This window comes from Bacillus rossius, chromosome 11 (genome assembly GCF_032445375.1).
Source record: "Bacillus rossius redtenbacheri isolate Brsri chromosome 11, Brsri_v3, whole genome shotgun sequence".
In the NCBI taxonomy this organism is placed as follows: Eukaryota; Metazoa; Arthropoda; class Insecta; order Phasmatodea; family Bacillidae; genus Bacillus; species Bacillus rossius.
The window spans coordinates 26,672,202-26,692,671 of NC_086338.1; the positions used below are offsets into that span (position 1 = coordinate 26,672,202).

At 36.6% G+C, this 20,470-nt stretch overlaps 1 protein-coding gene across 2 annotated transcripts in view; it reads right to left on the minus strand.

The window, feature by feature from the left end:
- Positions 1 to 330: 330 nt before the first annotated feature.
- LOC134536715 (THO complex subunit 2) overlaps positions 331 to 20,470 on the minus strand; it is a 188,786-nt gene continuing 168,646 nt past the window's right edge. Inside the window, exons 28-32 of one of the 2 annotated variants that reach the window (XM_063376592.1) lie at positions 10,814 to 10,981; positions 10,352 to 10,412; positions 8,038 to 8,111; positions 3,229 to 3,290; positions 331 to 2,803 (exon numbers count right to left, since the gene is read on the minus strand). In XM_063376592.1, coding sequence (XP_063232662.1) covers positions 2,773 to 2,803; positions 3,229 to 3,290; positions 8,038 to 8,111; positions 10,352 to 10,412; positions 10,814 to 10,981 — 396 coding nt within the window. In that variant the 3' untranslated portion in view covers positions 331 to 2,772. The remainder of the gene's footprint in view (positions 2,804 to 3,228; positions 3,291 to 8,037; positions 8,112 to 10,351; positions 10,413 to 10,813; positions 10,982 to 20,470) is intronic. The other variant, XM_063376591.1, reaches the window with a different exon arrangement.

A 20,470-nucleotide genomic window follows, 5' to 3' on the forward strand; every position in this document is an offset into this window, starting at 1 on the left:
GTTAGGTTAAGTCATCTACAGTAATTATATGAAATTATATGTTTAAAATATTTAAATTATGAAATAAAACATAATTTTTTTAAAATTATGCAGCTAACCAATATTAACTTAACCTAAAACCTAAACAAACCAACCAACCTTTCATATCAGTTCCTATTCACCTTATTTTCCAGAACGCGCTACTCCACATGCTGAACCAGAAAATTTTCGCAAATGGCAAAATACTGTAAAATCTAACGCAATCCATTAAATATATATATATATATATATATATATATATATATATATATATATATACATACACACATACACACACACACACACACACATATATATATATATATATATATATATATATATATATATATACATACACACATACATTCATTTAAAAATTTTCAATTCCCAAATAAAATGAGCTCATATTTACATATTTAAACCCTAGTTATTCTCAAGTTTTAGCTGTTAACACAGTAAACTGTGTTTTGGTCCAGCAATATTGGTAACACAATTTCTGCTAATTGCATTTGTAATCTTAAACCATTATTTACCTTTTTTTACTATACATTTTTGAGCTGCAAAATTTGTTTCATTATAAATACATACAGTAAGAAAGCTGCTACTGTGTCACATGGTGTTATATCGATTATAACTATTGATTTATACGCCTTTGAAAGAATTACGTTTACTTCTTTTAAGGGCCACCACACAACAGTGTGTCCATGTTTTGTGGTGTTCAAGTCCATGGTTGTGATGAATCAAATACAAATAATATTTTGTTTTCAAGGTTGAATTGATAAATATGACTTTTTTTAATCGTTCACACAATTTTTTCATTACTGTTTAGTGAGACAGCAGTGGAAAAAAAAAATTGAATACCTGTTGCATTTTTAAAAAGTTACGTATTGTTCATGTTTTGATAATGATGAGCCATTAAGACATAAAAAAGGGGGGTATTTATATCGCACAAATTACTTAACCTCAACAATGAACAATGGTAGTCAACAAATTCATGAGGTATTCTGTGTCAAATATTCGTAAGGAAATGAATATTTGTTTTTTTTGAAGTGTTAGTATTCGAGGTCAAATCAAATACGAATAGTTTATTATTTGTATTCCAAAATATGAATATTTGCATAGGCCTTAATTACGACTGAATTTTTCAGAGGTTTTTAAATACATTACGTGTAGGAACATGAATTCTTGTATAACAAAACAATAAACAAAATTGAAATAAATCTCTGAGAGAGAAAAGATGCAATGAATTTCCATCAAACTACCGATTACAATGTCCATGTTTATCATACTTCTCTAACTTGGCGTTTTTTTCCGGATAAATATGCTTTTAAGCCATGCTTGTTGGCTGCACTGATTTGCGAAAATGTTTTGATGACAGATGAAGTCATGTGTTAGCTAGGCTCTGGTGCTGGCCAATGGAAGTGCGACAGATAGATATTCGTCGGACGCACGCGCCGGGCTATTGTAATTCCAGCATTAATAGAAGAAATTACAAGCCCATGGCCATAATGTTTACAAAACATATAATCAGTGGAAATTTAAGCATAATGTTTTTGAAATAGTAAAGGAAATACCTAAGTTGAATTAGCCTGAAGGTCACAGCTTATTTCACGAGTTAGAGCATTTATATTTTTACAAGTATCTAGTTTACAAAAGGAACATGAAGTTTTGTCAAAGTTTTGGCAACATATGACAGTGGTTGAAAAATTAAAAACTTTATTTGATAAGTAAGCTTACTTAAAGAATTAAAAAAAAAAGTCAAGGATGCTACCAGCTTTAAAGTTAATAACTTAATAAGATGATACCATGGAACTACAAGTGTCTTTCACTTGTAAAATTTATAACATAGCAATTTATAATATTACACAATTTTCTTTGACCAAGTCTTTTCTGTGGAACCTGTTCTTGTAAATAATCCAAATATGTCATAGTTTTCTTTAAGAAATATGATACTAAATTCTATATGTTAGAAGTAATTTAAATAATTCCATTACTTAACAAGTCATTGTGTCTTAGAGGTCAGTGTAGATTATTTAATGAGCTAAATTACTCAATACATACACATCCAGAGACCAAAGCTTGAGGCTTGTGAACAGAACCATTCCTTAACAAATAACGATTTTACTGCTATTCTGGAAAACTAATCTTCGAGCACGTTAATTGTTTGCAAAAGAAATATGTTAATAATACAGCAAGGAAAAAACAACGTACAGATGACAATGAATTTTCACATTTTGAGATCTTTTTTCTGGAACCGAAAATCACATTAGAATACAGTCCTTGGTCTTTCCATAAATCACTTTTATCATCATATTTAAAAAAAATTTTAATTCAATATTCTTATCAAGGTCTTTACAAAATATCTGTAAGTCTCCTGCCATGTTTGAGGACACTTATTTCACACTAACAGTGTAATTTCAATCTATTTCAACACACAGCTAGATTTCTGTAGAAGAGGGGGAAAAAAAAGAGGTAAAGAAAAACATAAAAATTTTTCATGTAAAATGCTTCTCAGGTGTTTCTGACAGGAACGGATATAATTAAAACAAAAAAAACTAATAAATAACCCCTTCAGCTTGCAGCTGTAACTGCATTTAAAAAAAAAAACTTACTTCACACAAATAAAAGTTTGCGGAAACATTACATTCACATTTAATACTAAAAATATAATCAGTTGAAAGGTCGGCCGCTCGCGGTCGAGCGGACGAGCGCAGCACGATGCAGCGTCCGCGCGGCGAGACTCGCTGCACGTCATCACCTGCGCTTCCCCTCGCTGGAGCGTCGAGTGCCGGCAGTCAAGGACTCATCCACTACACTTACACAGTTAACCCCCTACCAATGCAGGCGTCCAAAACAAGCTTAGCAAAAATACTTGTTGCCCCATATCAAACAATTTTATATACTTCTTTTTATTCTACATTTTACAGTTCCAAAAAAAAAAAAAAAAAAAAAAAAAAGCAGTCTCAGAACCAAGAGTTACTGTCACGTAATCGACTCCAAAATATCAGGTGGTCCGGTGCCCACACAAGGAGAATGGGGAGGCTAAAATTAAAATGGCTCATTGTTATCTAACATTGAGGCTTAACAAATCTTTGCGGCCTTATAATTACAATATTATAATTGCTGTGTTTTAATTGATTGCAGCAAACTGGGAAATGTTCGTCGGCCACCTGAAAGCAGCTGGCACGAGTGCGAGCAGGTAAAGGATATTGCTTGTCTCGTCCCTCGCGGTCGTGCGAGCGCTCTCTCTCACGCAGGTACGGGGACTTCTCCTGCGACACACAGGACAGCTCGTCCAACCAATGTCACTAAACTGCTTTTACTAAACACATCTGTCAAATCATATCAAAATGATTTCATTCATTCAAAATACACATATTTACTTACTTGTAAGTAACAATCAATACAGCTCTTAAATAAGATGCAACATAAGAGAATACCACACAGATCATATTACCAAATAAAAATGTTACATTCAAGAATAAGGGACAATTAATTTTTACAGCTTATTATGACTTTACTACTAATGACATGTTCCCACACCTCATGGTATATCAAACAATGATTGCTTAGCCACAAATACTGTAATGTCATGAGCTCCCACCTAATAGTGAGTTATTTCAACATGGTGGCGTTACAAATTTTACAGTTATATTTTAGAAGGTATGTTTTTTATGACTAGTATAATTAAGTTAATTTACTAGTAACTATACATAAGTCAAACAAAATCTGAAATGGTTTTATATATTTAAAAATTTATTTAAGATTAATAAAAAAAAAATCAGTACACACTAAGAAGAGTGAACACACCGAGTTATTCCTGAGGTTGTAACATTTATAATAGAAGTAAACAATAAACACTTAAATGTCATGCATCAAAACGGATAATTTCAAACAATGATACCTAAATTAATTTGATTTGAAATTAATTTTGCATACTTGAATAAAAATTGTCATGGCTAATGGGGCAGCATAATTAGAATAGACCTATGTAACTTAAATAATTTTTCAAGCCAGTGCCAAGAACATTAAGAACTGATGAAAGAAACCAAGTCAAAGTTGGTCAGTTCAAAACACGTGTCGATCTTTACATATTGTCACTTAAAAAACACCACCACCTATGTCACAAAAAGCAAATTTTTCAGGACAGCTTAGTAAGTACATAATAGCTACAAAACATTAACTTTAAATTTTGGTTTCCGTTATCTGTTTCTTTGTTTGGGGCAAAGCTTTACCTTCAACTACAAAATTTTTTAAGTTTACACACTACCTTCATCTCAATTTATGCCTGTCCGCTACTGACAAATCAGCATTTTGAATTGTCTACATTAGAATGTTAAGGGTACAATTAGTTACAATTTACTTAATGGGATCTATTCTTACATAGTCAACACAGCATGTAAAACTTTACGCAGCACAGTAAACTTAATTCATTATACTTCTTGCTTATTGAACACTCTGCTGGGGAGAGGCTTCATTATGGACTGGACTCTTCTCAACCAGGATTAGTACAGAGCCTATTGCTCCTGCATAATAGTCACTATACCGATGACGGCTGTCTGAGAACACTAATGTAAACATCATAATTCTATAAGTTTAAATAAAAATTATAATAATAGCAACAATAATAAAGTACGATAATTACACTGTACCATCAAAATCTATAACTTTTATTTTATTCCAGTTACATTTGGTGGAGTTGAGTTAACCTCAAACTCGTTTTATTTTCCCACTCTTTGTCAACATCTTTCATTTTTTAAAAAAACAAAAATTGTGCTCAAAGGTAACAGCTGACAGTTCTGATGTAAGATAGGAAAAAAAAAAGCATCCTGCCATGCCATATTACGCTTATCTGACAAGTGTAAACACCCTGCAGAATTTTATGTGCCTCTCGGAACTTGATGGTGTGACCCTATAATTTTATTGGTGTAAAGTTGACAGCAAGGTCCAGCGCAAGACCTAATTCATGTGTCACATGTATCCCATGATTATAAGATAAAGCAGCCTGAAAAACCAGTTTTTGGGTAAGTCAAGAGGGTCTAAAATAATGGTTCAGATGTGTGATTAGTTTTGAAAAATAGTCTTCCGTCATTGCCTGAACTGTATTTTCTTTTCGTACGAAAAGAGATTTAGAATTTTTTACACAGTTTCCTGCAGAAAGGTAAAATTAAAACACCCTGCCAATCTGTTCACATGCCAGTCAGGAGAGCACTTTGACGTGAAAACCACTGTACCCGACTATTCCAAATTCACAGACGCAGATTGTTAACAGACAAACTGCCAAGCGTTTAAAGTCGTAATGTAACTTGGTAAAATAAAACTCGAATTCCTCTAAAACTGGTGGTACAAGTAGTGCCGCAACGTGAGACACCACATGATAAGACCTCCGCCCGAACTCAGAACAATGCAACCCCGAAAGCGCAGAAACCAGGTTCCAGGAGATCACGTCGACAGATGCTACATTTAAATAAACTTGCCAGACATCCAGGCATGGACGTAACTAACCGCGTGATACACGAATATTCTACTGTCCCGTGATAACCACAGCATGCCTAGTTGCTGATGCTGTCAGAAGAACCAGGTCTGGCGACCAAATGTGCCTATAGCCAGGATCAGCATGGTAACTGACTGCTTACAATGATCGGCCAAAGCATTTTCATTGTCAAACTGTCATGTAATCACCATTGTACATGCAATTGAAACTGAGTTCTTCCAAGGTAGGGGTACTCACGCATAGTGTTGTCAGACAATGGCACACAATTTTCAGGCAGATAGAGGGCTAAGTGGTGTGAATAATGGTGGGTCATACCACACACCACAAAGAGTACCAACCCTAAACTAATCTCACCGAACGGCTTGCACAAGATCATGCATATACTAAAAATTATTTGAGATCAGGGTACAGTGGTCACTTGCGAGACACCAGCAATACTCGCGCAAGGACGGTACCAAGTACAGGTCTGGATCTCAGAAGACATGGAGAAAACACTCCAAATGTAATGGCAAAAAAACACAAAATAGCGTGACGCTGACACACTGTGTACCGGGCGCAACCATAACCATCACAACATGCCCACCCCAACTGATGCCTGGCTAACTTCAACTTGTTAAAGGGCAATCACACCCCCTCTAATCAGGTAACTGCAACTTCTGTGCAGGACCTGTGGAAAAGTTCTCAGGACCCCAGTGGTGTACCTGACATTACTGTCAAGGTGGACAGCATTAATGTGAAAATTGAACTTGAGAAAGAGGCACGAGAAGATGACACAAGATCGAACCAGAGACCCCAACGCAACAAGCAGACATGCAGGCGGCACAACCACGTCAGCTCCAGCAGATGAGGATGAGACTGCCTTTAAGGGAGGCAGACTCACCAGTCTTAGTGCTGCTCCATAGCCTGCGACAGAGACATTCACAGAAGTGGAGGAGGGCGAAGGACACCAAAGTAGCTGACGCGGACATCACGCAACGTGACCACTTCCACTCGGTGCTGATGTGGGAACCGAAGGCACAGACAGACTAATCCGAGCAACCGGACTTTGTTGAGCCAGGGTGACCACTCCACTACTCACTGACTGTGTAATCATGGAGGATCCGCCTGAGCCTGTAGCGAGTGAACAACACTGGACGGACACATGATACAGAGAATGAAAGGGGCTCCACCGCCCAGGTGCTGTACTGTGCAAGATTCAAACTGCACAGTACGTCGCCCTTCATCAGCAGAGCCAGTTGCATCAACATGTTGGACTATTTTACAGAGGAGGGTGTGAAGGAGGCAACTGACGTTGACCAGGTGTTTTGGCCCACAAAACCTGATATGACTCATCACCCCTCCCAAACTCTTCCTTCCTTCACTGTCATATTTAAATTGTACGTGCACTAAAACATGGAGCGGCAGATGCTGTCACTTCAACGCTACACACAGGCACCGTTAATGATACATAACTAAATAATTTTTATTGTTTATTTTAATTTCCAAGGGTTATGGACATCTTCAGAAGACTTGCTGGAACACACTACTTACTACTAAAAATTTTACGCATATATCAAACCTGGATGGAGCCGAGGGGACCCAAACACATCTGGGCGGACCCAAGGGGGCAATATTTAAATTAACTGTAGCAAATCACTGAAGGTAACAAGAGTTAAGCGTGCGTAAGTGGATGTGCCATAATTGCAATAATGTTTTCATGCAACTAATCTTTTACGTCTACAGCATGATATCTAAATATTTTAATAAGCATTGTCATTATGCAAGACAAACGGGCGCCACTGGGAGCTCCTGCCGCCCAATCTGAAGTCGTCGTCCCTTAAGGCAGGACGCTCCGCTACCACGAGGAGTAAATTGCTTGCCATCACTCGCCTAGTATTTTTGTTTCTCACTTTTAAATGCCTTAAACAATTTCTGTGTGTACTCAGGGCCTACCTCGAGCGACAGACTGTTTAAATAATCAATATTCCACTTCTAGTTGTAACTTTGAAATAACTGCAAACATTTCGTTCAGTCATGAGGGTCACCGAAACTCACCTAAACTGACTCGTGGCAAGCAGCATTTTATTTGTTTTATATTTGGTATTTTTGCGGTGAAATGACAGTGTGTAGAAGTAAATTCAATCAAACAATGACTTGCTGAATTTAAATCTTGGTTCTTGGCCATGCGCCAACATCCTGCTGACATCAGGCTTGTGGGATGCCAGGTAATAGTTTGTTAGGCCTGACCGACGCTTAGCGGGCCACGTTAAGGTGATTTATGGTAACTGCACTACAGAGGGTCTGAGTCTTGTACCTGAGAGGTTTGTTTGGCCAGGTGTGTGAGCATTTAATCATATGGTGGCGTCCACCATCAACATTCTTTGCACAATGCTCTAGCTCTAGCATACCCTCTGTACAAAATATTTTAATTCAAAACATATTGTTTAGTTTTAAAAACTATAAAATTAATGAGATAATTTTTTTTTTTTGTAATTTTAAAGCTTATCTGTTTGTGTTATGAGAGTGAGAGAAGCGTGTGCGCTCACCCGATAGTGGTGCTTCTCCCGGGCTATGTGGGCATCAACCGGCTCTCCGTTCTGGTGGCTCATCTTGAGAGCCGCTGCAAGCAACCACACACATCATGAGCCATGAGCCATGAGCCAGCGCCACACACCACCAGCTCTCCTCCGGTCGTAGCACAGGCAAGGCTGTGCACTCAGATAACTCTCGACTGCACACAATATGTTCCACACCAATCTTCATGTTAAAACCATAATTAGGGAAAATTTTTTTTGAACATTAGAAATGAAATAAAATGGACATGGTCAAGAAAATTGGTTTCATTAACAAAAAATAAATATGTTGATTTATTTTATGGCATTAATCTAAATCAGAGGTTCCTTAACGGTGGTTCGCGACTCAATCCTAAAACTATCAGAAACCATTGAATAAACCATCAGAAAAGATAAGAAAAATCGAAACAAATCAAATTGTGTGCAAACACATATCTATTGTTAAATAAATAACTGTTTTGCTACAAAGTACTCATATTTTGTCAACCATTTTGAAATCAGAACACAAATTGTTTATCAATAATCAATCTGTATCTTAAAAAAAGCATATATTTGATATTTGGAATATTTGATGGTAAATTACATTTACATAAGGAAGGGATACAATACAAATAAGGTTTTTATACTCCACCATGGACCGATAGACCGTGGAGGCATTCCTATAAGGAAATGTGGGTTGCCAGCTGAAAAAGTTTGGGAACCACTGCTCTAAATACTATGCTGATCTTGGTAACACTATCTCAAAAATTGTTGCTATTGTTAATGTTGGCATTGTACAAGAATCACATGTTTCAATATTTAAACCAATATATGTTGAAGTGGAGTTGAGATACACAATAATTCAGCACATGATGCGATTCTGCCTGCAGTAAGACCCAAGTTTTTAATGAATGAAAAATCTTTAAAAGACATTTTTTTTTTTTTGCAAATTATTCAGCAAAAATGTAGAAATTTACATTGGAAAATTTAAGGGATAGTATTTTGATCATTACAGCACAAAATACTTGGAGAGGAAAGAGTACAGGCAAGCAAAAACGGGCGTGCTTCCCTAGCATCACTGCCTGGCTACAGTAAAATTTTCACAGACTCAAGTTCAGTATCACTAAAGATGGGTTAACTGTATAAAGGTCACTGCCCTTTGACAATAGTTCACACACCATCTTAAACACAGGTGTTTTTGAAAATTAGTGTGCAAGTCTTCTACTAATTTTCTAGACAACTGGCAGGATTAATAATCTCTACAAAAAAAAAATTATAAATCTCGGTTATACTTTGATTAAAATTTATGGCAGAAATCTTCTAAACTGTGGTGTACGTCAACTTTTTTGAGCTGTCGCTAAAAGCATAACCGATACTGCTCAAATTTTATCCCCCCCCCCCCCCCCCCCCCACCAAAACCCCCAATCAAACATTTGTGTGTGGTGTATCAAATTAATTGTTCGTATTTTTAAACTGTCTTACATCTGTAGCATTTATTGTGGGTGAAAATTAAAAAGAATACAATCACAAGAAAAAAATAAACCCTCTCTAGAATACACAGTTTCCATCACTCTCCAAGTTATTGGCAAGCACTGTCACAAGATATGGCAGTTCCCTGGCTTCTAAGCCAAGTAAAAGAACATTCTGTTTATTTATATGTTATTGGAGTCATATATCTGTATTGGTGAGGTTTCACCTAAAACCTTACATGTTAAATTATAGCTAATTCGTACACTGACAAAAACTGACTTATGTCCTAGTCAACAGTAAATTACTGGCATATAAGCGGGCCATCAGGCTTGAAGTGGAGTAGCACCTGGTTCCTGGTGGTTTGATGTTAATGTAACTGGATCCCGCCCGTCCTGTACGTAATGTAACTGCCGAATAATTACCTTGTCAACAGCACATTCTTGTCAGATGTCGCATATATTACAGAGTTGTAATTAAGCTTTAGTTTAAACTTGGTTTTACTCAAACAGTAAACCAAAGTCGCTGGATGATTTCTCACTAATTTAAACTTATAAGACATATACTGTACCCTTTAACTTTTCACTTGAATAAGTAGACTATATTTTTCAATCCACACTAATAACTGTAGAAGAGCTGAACAAAAGAATGGAAGAAGTTTCTGACATCACTATTCCCTAGAAAACAACACGTTTGACAAGCTGTCGAGACACGGACCTACTTTCCCGATGTCGTCCACCACATGGCAATGTTCTGACGGAACCTTTATACATATACGGATGGAAATTGATTTCAAAAAAGTCTGAATTGGCAATGGTGTAAAAACCAGAACAAAGCTTACCTTTCTCTTCTTCTTTACGTCGCTTCTGTTCGGCCGCGAACAACGCTTCTTCCGTCCTGTCCTGCGAAGCAATCACTCACAGCTATTTAAATCATTTAGAAGGAATGACACGGCCACAAATAACATAAACCAATTGTTATACTTGGAAAAAAAAAAAACTAAACCAGATTCTCTCAACAAAGGTTAAATTATCCTTATAATGGACCCAAACTGAAGAAAAAGTTAAAATTTAGATATCACTTAAATCTGAGCGATACAGCCAATATTTGTTTAAAGAAAATGAACATTTGGCTATAGTTGGTAGTACTGAAATCAGTCATGAGACATTCAACAGCACAACTTGTCTTGCTTAACAAATAAACAAAAACATAAAAAATATTATTTATGAACTTGTCTTAATTTCAGAGACAGGAGTCAACGCTGATGTTACGCAGCTAAAGAGGTGGTATGCTGCTAGTTTACCCTCTTCCTGCCCAACTTGCGCTCTCTCCGTAGCTCCTTCTCTTCGTCCGTGACGCCCTTGTCGCGCTGACCCTTCTCCTTGCCCTTGGACGAGCGCTCCTTCTTCTCCGGCTTGTCGCTGGGCCCGCCCGCCGGCTGCTCCTTGCGCTCCTCTACCTTGGCGCTCTGCTGGCAACAGACGCAGGGCGGGCTCCTTACCACCACGCCGCCAGCCACCCACCTCCTCACCACAACACCTCGTGCGCAAGAACTATCACCAACTGAGATACAGAAAAGTTCTTCCATTACTTAAACTAAATATTCAACACACCGTTATGGTTCAGCTGTCCTCAGGAGTACGTAACAAAGTGTAATATTACGCACAGCAATTGAGCCAGGAAAAAAATATTTCACTTTACAATTTTAAAATAAATTTAAACTATGAGCAAAATGTAACTTAACAAAAAACACATTAAATTTTAACTTTAATTAATCACAATTATAATACACCTTAAAACACTGACACGACTAAGATGTAAATTACATATGTACAGTGAAAAGTGTTTCATACATTAGTCATCTCCATCCCCACCTTTATAGAAGTACACATGCACCATGAGCAACTCCGAACAAACAAGACAGTTATAATCCTTGACATATTCTTCTTCATTATATAAAAAAAAATTAAAATTACATAATTTCAGTTTTAAACTAAAAACATAGTAAATATAATGGACATTCCAAATTTACATAATAAAAATTTAAAATGATAAGATGTTCACTAACACTGTTAGGATTTATAATAGCTATATATTAACACTTTTCAAGATAATATTTTTTACAGAAAATTGAAGACAACAAAAAAGCTACAGTAAACCACATGGTCAACATACACATTATCTGACAACTGTGTTATTACTACAATGATACATTTGCGGCACACAAACTATTACAGTAAGGCACACTGCAAACACTACAAGAACATAGCAACTACTCACTATCTCTGAATTACAACGCAGGACTCTTGATGACACAACTGTTGTATGTAACACTCAAGGAACTACTACATACTCCAAGGAACTACTACATATTTCATGGAAGAGGCTAGTTGTTTAGTAGCAGTTAAATACAAGAAAGTACAGTCTTGAACTCTACAATGTTGAACTGCAGAGTAGTTAAGTAGTAGTGAAGGATATTCCCTCACATTTGGCTATGCTAAAGCAAATGAGTACAATACCAATACCCGAATATACACATACGAAAATGTCAAACACTCTAAACCTATAACTTATATTGGCATCATACAAGCGATTGTAAGTGTGCATTTTATACATCACGAATTCCAAAAAATGCAGATGGGTCATAAACAGTTGCTTTATACACAATAAATATTTTAAAACATGTAACATCATTACACCAAAATAATGTTAAATAGAAAAGTATTTTTATATTTATAACAAATATGAAATATCTATCTTCATCACTTGCGAGGACTTCTCTGTAGCAACTTATATTGACTTGACTGGCATATTAATGGTGTGTATTTTTGATGGTACTGAGCGCTATCTCTGGTTCCCCCACACAATAAAATAACACGAAGCCAGTACAGAAACCAACATAAAAATTCATTAATTGTGATAATACAAGCTCCACAGGATTATACTCCTATGGGGTACGATATGGTAAACAACAGGAAAAGCTATGAAACACAGTTATCAACTAGTATGTTTCAACATGTGTTATATCTGAGAAGGGTTTTCACTGGTGCAGGCTGCAAACAAGCTGTGAGTTATGCATCTCAGAAACATTACAGAGACCTGAAGTTGAGGAGGGAGGGGCATCTTTCAAGGTAATAACGGGCTTAGGTCTTACATACAACTACATTTTACATTGCAGATTGATATTAAAATCACATATATATACATGCATTCATACACACACACACAAAGGGTAAGTTTGAATTTGACCCACAAACTCGGTCAGCAGGTTCATCATGCCAAAATAAAATGGACTGACATGTTTTTGGAAGTTGGCGCTGAACAATATTTTTATTGCAAATAATAGAGAAAGTACTTACGATTGAAAACTGAGAGTCTGAATGAAGTTCTACAACCACCGTGAATTTTGTGGCTGCCACAAAATTATTTCATTGAAATATTTGTCACAAAGTATGTATGCGGAAAATAAAGATGTTACCCTTCGCCGCTAATTAGCTAGTTTTGAGGCACTACATACACCATTGAATTAATGACCAACTTAATGATGTTCCAGTAATGTGATCCCACATTTGTGTTTTGAAATTTTTTATTGGTTTTTAGTATTGTTTGGGGTTTCTACATACTCTAGTGGGTGTGTGGGGCCCCAAAACGTATCTTAATTCCCTGCAGCCCCACCAGGCTTCAGTCCACTTCATTTCCTATCACACGCGTGGTCAGCCTTCCCTCAGCTAGCCCACACCAGTTGTTTGCTGCGCACAGCCGTAGGGCCAGAATGCACGGCTTTATCATCACACCTCTGTCTACAGTGGACTGCATCTTTAGTAAGGTAGCACACACGGGTTCCTCCCGGTGTGCGCACGGCACAGCTTTCATAATTACGCCGGGAAATGCCACGGCAGCCTTGCTCCCATGCCGGGTAGCATTCCTAACTGCCCCCACTTACCGGTACCCACTCCTAGCCCTCTGCGAACTACTTCTTATGAAATCTGAATCCCCTCCCTTCTTGTCCTTATATTGCTAGACCGTATGATCCGCCCTCCGGCACTACTTATAAAACTAAGCCCCCTAGATCCCGGGGCCTCAACGATATGCCGGGGCGAGAAATATATGGATCATCATCGTGTCTAGAAGTGAGCTCCTTGTTTCGCCCAGTCCCCCCATTTTTTTTGTCAGAGTTTTACGTGCCAACCTCTGCACCAGCACATAGTCGCCTACATTTGAGAGAGTTTCTCAAAGACTTTCTCCACATTATGGAGTTTTTTCCTTCTTTTCCGTCTCGTGTGTGTGCGCGCCATGCATCTGGACTGTGGCTTCTCCGATGCTCCATTTCTTCCTCCTGATGTTCCAAGGACATAGTTTCTACCCACAATTTTGGTAAATGGAATGTTATGTTGTCCTATGCCCCGTCTTTTTTGAAGTAACGACCTTGCATCATATTTTGTATCGAAAATTTTGATGTTAATTACATGCATTATTTTGTGTAGTGGGTCCCAGTTTCCCCATGGTTCTACGCCTCTCCAGTTTATTTGCTTCCGATGATTTACTTTACCTGCCCATCGTCAGTGCAGAGGATGTCTCTCCGTCACACTGTTTTCAAAACATCTACCCAGCTACTGGCTTAAAGGGACGCATCTACATTTCTTTGATAATATTAACTGCACTGAAAAATTACGATCTGACATCTCTTTCAAAGCTGATGATCTACTCAATAACTTCTTACAATAAAGAAATGATGTACAAGGAACCTTTTTTATGTTTTACTACCGTTTTGGATGTGGTCTGATCCATGTTTTTAGAAATATATACAAACAAAACTAAATAAAGAGGAATTTCAATGTGAAAAAAAATAGTAAAGTATAATTCATAAAACTTAAAGTAAGTCCAGTTTGTTCTTACTCTTCCAACTTTTATTCCTGATTATTTTAAAGACTCAGATCTACGTAACTTAATAAAATTTGTAACTTGAACCTCAACCTCTGCCTTAGAACTCAGCACGCATCCATGATACATTTAACCCATTATCAACAAGCTTAAGTTTACTTACTTTAATATTTAATAATTTATGGTGGAAATATATATATTTTTTATTTTTGCTTTTCCTAATGCTTTAATGGCAGAATTAGTTGATGAAGTAATTTGACAGTTTCTACTTACCAAGTTATGCTACTGTTTTTCTAGTTATAAGGTTTTAATTCTCCTCTCATTTTACGTGTCACTTAGACACAGTTGAGTATTAACGTCCCTCTCTCTTGTGAAATTAAATAGTACTTTAGTTTCACTTGTATGCGAGCATAAATTTTGGTCTATGTTTACGTGTCTGTCATGCCCGCCTTGTTTACAGACAGTTCTTGTTTATGCTTAACGTAAAACTTTTCGCCCGATGACCGAGACTTATATGAATATTTATTTTACTGCCAACTACCAGCGGTACTGCTGGGATTTTCAGAATACACAATTATATTTCCGCATCCCTCGCATGCCGCCCCCTTTTTTTTATTTCTTTTAGTGCTTAGAGTAACTTACTCTATTTAGAATTTATTTTCTTAGTATCATTATTTTCTTTCTTGCCCTAATTGACAGTTATTTTGGGTGATTTAGTACAAAGTACACTTTTTTTACCAGGCTGTTGCATGTAACTACTATTTTTTTTGGTTACCATCGTACCTTTTTCTCCTGGTTTGTTTACTTTTGTCAGTCTTTTCTTACCTACAATTAACTTCTTTTTATTTCCCGTGCCGCCATTGTTCCTGGTTGCAGCCTTGCCAACCTATGAATCATCCCTCCCCCTTTGTTATTCACGGCACTGCATGCACAGGTTGGCAACCCTGTATCAGCTGCTTCCACTACGTCAACAAACCCCTCCTTCTCCCAATCAGATCATGTGGCCGGGTGACTTTCAGCAGTATGTCAATGTGCAACGTGAAACTATGGCCGCTCGTGACGTCTGCGCATGTACAAAACCGCAAGCAACCTGCCTAATTCTAAAGTCTAGTCGAATAGTTACTATCATTTTTTTTGCACATACTCTACCTTAAATGATATTGGTGTGGATGTTAACACACATTCCACCATCAGTATGTCATATTTTTTTTACGGGTTTTCCTTTCAGTCTTTACAGAAATCTATTAGCCTAGAAACAGCCAAGGTACAGGTTTCTTTTTATTGACAGTGAACTCAGGGTTTCCACTTGTTTGTTTGCATTCATTAACGGTGTCCATTCGGGCTCTGTCGCAGTGTTGTTGTTTGGTTTCCCTTTACTGCCGGCAGTCAGCTTGGAGCTGCAAATGGCCTGGCTGGACGGCTGTCTCTCAGCGCCTACGCGCGCTGCCATATCACGCTCACGTCAGGGCCACCCACTTGGCGAGTGAACCCTCTTGCCTCTCATTTGTAATGTGTTTGTATCTACCAATGACATTTATTTGGCACTGCACACTTTGTTATTATTCCTCACCTGTATATAAGTTTAAGTGCAGATATAAAAATACAATATTAAATTTTTTAAATATTCAACAAAATGTAAATTAAAATATTTAAATGATATATTTCTTTCTCATGCCCAAGCAATTTACTACCAGCATTGATTAAACTCAAAGTATTTTACAATTTAACAATTTAACGTACTATGTTTAAGTACATATAATAAACAAAATTTATAATTTTAAGAACTACTTAAAATAAATATAACATATGATACATTTTTAATGCATTTGTACACTCTAGGCCTTTAACATTTTAATGTACTAGTTTACAATCCTTGCTATAAAAGGGTCACTTATATTATAAAAGTTATCGAACAAAAAGTGTATTTTAATTTTCACTGAAATTACTTCAGGCAGAGGTGCAGAACTCTGACCAAAAAAAGGTACTGGGTGAAACAAAGAGCTCATGTCTAGACACAATGATGATCCATAACGTCGAGGACCTGGGATTTACCCGCCACGCCCTCTACCTTAGCCATCCTGTGCATCAAATCCCATGATTACTGCTCACAGATGGGCCAGAGACATTACAGAAAATATTGTATGTTAAACTTCATCCAATCCAAATTTTTTCTTTACTTTAAGCAGCTTCTCAAATGTGCACTACTATAATCTAAAACACCTTCATAATGTGAAATTCTTACCTGCGAAAATAATACACTGGAAGTTCTATAATCCGGTACATTCAGACGTTAGTATAGTTTTAAGTTGAATACTAAGGAAAATCTAATATACAGTAAAGTGGTATCTAAAAAAAATTGTTTTAAGCTGCTCTACTGAAAGAAAAAAACAGAGAACAAAAAACATCATTATGAAAATGTGAAATGTAATCTGTACGAAAACAAGGAATGCTGTACAGAACAGAGAACTGAAAGTAAGGGTAAACTCTGAGCGAACTAAGAACGCTGGCAGAGCAGTAATTCCTGCTGGCGGCCAAGGTCACATCTGAGCATGAGCAGCTCTATTGGTGTCTAACGTCTAGCCAGACTGAACACCTTTTATTGCATGAGCAATACTTCCAAGTCTACCCTATACAAGACACAACCAAACATTTCAAACTTTTAATATACTAACAATAATAAATAGTCTAGGCAAAATAGATTAAAAATAACCCAAACCCGGGCAAAATAATGTAATGCTGAATTTTGGTACAGTGTTACTGTTACAGGTTATGGTCATTCCAGTGCTTCTGAAATTGCGTTGTCCGACCTTGTCTTCACATTACAAATGGCTGAAGAAGAGCCAGTTTTAACTACACCCAAATTGGGCATCATTCCTTACATTGAGAACTTTGACCATGGTATGGAATTTTCTATGCAAAACAGCTACTTTCCCACACATTCCTCTAAAGGAAAACTTCTCATACATTTACAGAAATTTTCTGGTTTACTGACATCACACCAAGCAAATGCTAAGGTTGTTTTTCACTCATGTTGTCTACTAAGACCTCGTAACAAAAATCAGTGAATTTTTGGTGCCTTTTTAATAATCCTCTGTGACCTGAATTTATTAGAAATGTATTAGATGTTACACATTTTTGGTAACAGAAAAACATTTACAGCATTGTAATTAAAGACCAAACTATAATGTAAATTTAATGAATTGGTTGCTGTATTGCCTAAATCTGATATTAACATTGGGCTAATTATCTGCAATAAAACTGTATATACACTTTTCTTAAGTTTTTGCATTCCCTATGTTTCTTCATGTGCTGCTCTTTAGCTTGCATTAAATGCTTGTTCTTCATTCATTTAAATCTTAGGTCTTTATCCTTGCTAATGCATCATGAAATTCTAAAATCATCTGTTTTGTAGTTTGAAATGCTAGATGAGATGTAAGCTGTGATCCATGTGAACTGGGGCTAGGCTGAGATGTATTAGAACACTAGTAAAGGCACGCTAGGTGCAGGCTGAGACATATAAAAACATTAGAACAGTTCTACTAGGTGCAACACTAGAATATGCATGCTAGGTGCAGGTTATGAGCAACTAGGGTGGGCCCATCAAAGTGGTAGGTACTTTCGTAAAATACAACTGTATTTGTCGTCTGTCTAAATTTAGGACACATTACTTAATAAGTTTTTTTCATGGCATTTAATTGCAGTGCACCAGTGCACATAGGGGTATTAGTATGATAAAACCACTCAAAAGTTATATAAAAAAAAAGTTGCCAAATAACCTCTCAGTATTGTTATTCTTAAAGATTGATAAATGGTCTGGCGTGTGATGTCATGAGAAATCCCATCCACTCTTCCTACTTGTTGCATTGCACGCCGGAACTTGCGCATCAGAAGCCAGTCGTGTCTCTGTTCTCACTGTTGTCGCTGGTGATAATTATTGGAATAAGTATTGTGTTTTTGTGTGGTGACTCTTTGAAAATAAAACGCTTGGTTATGAAAGTTGAAGATATGTACTGTTTTTTAATATATAAATTAATTATTTTTCTGCTTTCATAGTATGAGTACCAAAGGTGTTTATGGAGGTTGAATTGAGAATTAATTTGGATCAAAATCTTATTACATAGGAGTGTTTTTGTTTATGATTTTAAGCATGGTTGAGCTAAAACTCTTTCATAGGTATCAACCACAGTGTATTGGCAGTCGTATCCAACAAAAAAAATTATCCCCATAGATAAACAAGTTTGATATATATCACTTCAAAGATTATGTATAAAATGGTAAATTATAATGTTTTTCCATTTGTTTTGCAGATTTGTCAGTTTGTCAAGTTTTTTTTGTATTGGGGGAAAAAATAATTAAAATTACAAAATGTCCAATTGAGCAAAAAAGTGATATTAATAGTGTTTTGACGATTTTCAAGTGCCATTTAGAGAATAAATGGACAGCCACAAATAATACAGACTAGATAATCATAAAAAAATGAAGAGTGGCTTAAATCAAATATAAAAATACCACATTGCTTTACGGCTCGTGAACGGAAACCGAGAAGACCATCAAAATCGTTCGAACAGCTTAGTGACTGCAGTATGCGTCGGAGAACTAAAGACCTACGCAAGCAAGTTCCTGTCAAAGACTAGACGTTTGCAGCTAGCGTTACCCAGTGCTCTTCAGGGAATTCTGATGCATCAAAAATAATAAAAGAAGTTAATAGCTCACCAAATAAAGCTAAGATATTTCTTAGAATAATTTCTTCTTCTGCGAAGCAAGTGACAGTTATAAAATTTACACCTCAAGATGCACTAGCAATATTTGTGGAAGGCAACTTTACCATAAGACAATAGGAAGTCATACAAAATGCTAGCTAGTGTCTACCCCTGCTACTTGATAAAAAAAAGGCCAAAGGAAAATGTTATCCAGATAGGAATCGATTCACGTTAGTGAAACTTACCTATGCCGAAACACAACTTCAAGCACTGCTTGAGCACACGACTATATAAATATATAGCAAAAGTTGTAGAGATGTTTCCAGAGTAAGAGAAGCAAAATATGACTTTAATTTCCAAATGTGGCTGTAACGGATCGCAGCAGACACAATCGAAGCAAAAATTTCAACAACACTGACAGCGATGCTAGTATTTTTCAAAACTCGTTTGTTCCTCTAAGACTCATAGTTATTATTAATGGGAAACAAGAGAAAAATTATATGGCAAACCTAGTCCCTTCTTCTCCTAGATTTTGTAGGCCAATATGCATAAAATTTAATAGTAAATCTATAAGCCTAACCAAAAATGAAATAGCGTACACTAAAAATCAAATAGTTCACCTCAGAGAGACAGAAGTGTCCACTTCTAATGGGTATGGAAAAATAAAGCATGCCATGATGTTTACAATGATAGACGGGAAATCTGCAATGCTGCCACTGACACTTTCCCTACCATGAGATGTTATATTTGTAGACAGACTTCTAATTATTTTAACCAAATAGAAACCCAGCAAGTTCATGTGGCAGCTTTGAAGTTTGGTCTCTCAATTCTTCCTGTAAGGATTCACTTTTTTGTATCGCTTCTTCATTTGGCTTAAAAATTACCTTTGAGAAATGGATATGCTGAAGAAAAGAAAATCGTAAAAAAAAAAAAACAAAAAAAAAAAACAGAAGAACAAATGGGTCTCCTAGCAGATATTCCCAAAGCCGGAATCGGCAATACAAATGATGTGAACACATTCAGAAATTTTTTTTGCTAATGCGAAATGCTCATCTCGTATTATTGGTGTCAATCTGAATTTAATAAAATGGTTTAAAATTATCCTGGAAGTGATTTCGAGTGGAAACAGCATTGATACTGACAAATTTGATGCTTTCTCTCACGATATCGCTAAAATGTATATAGATCTGTATGGTTGGTATCCCATGTCACTAATTACATACAAAGTTTTGACACTTGGCACTTAAGTTCTAAACTACTCAGTTGTACCAATCGGTCAGTAATCAGAAGAGGCAGCTGAAGCCCGTAACAAACATTTTCGTGAACAATCATTCAAATTTGGTTGCAAATTTTCACAAGTGATTGCAACAGACGTAATA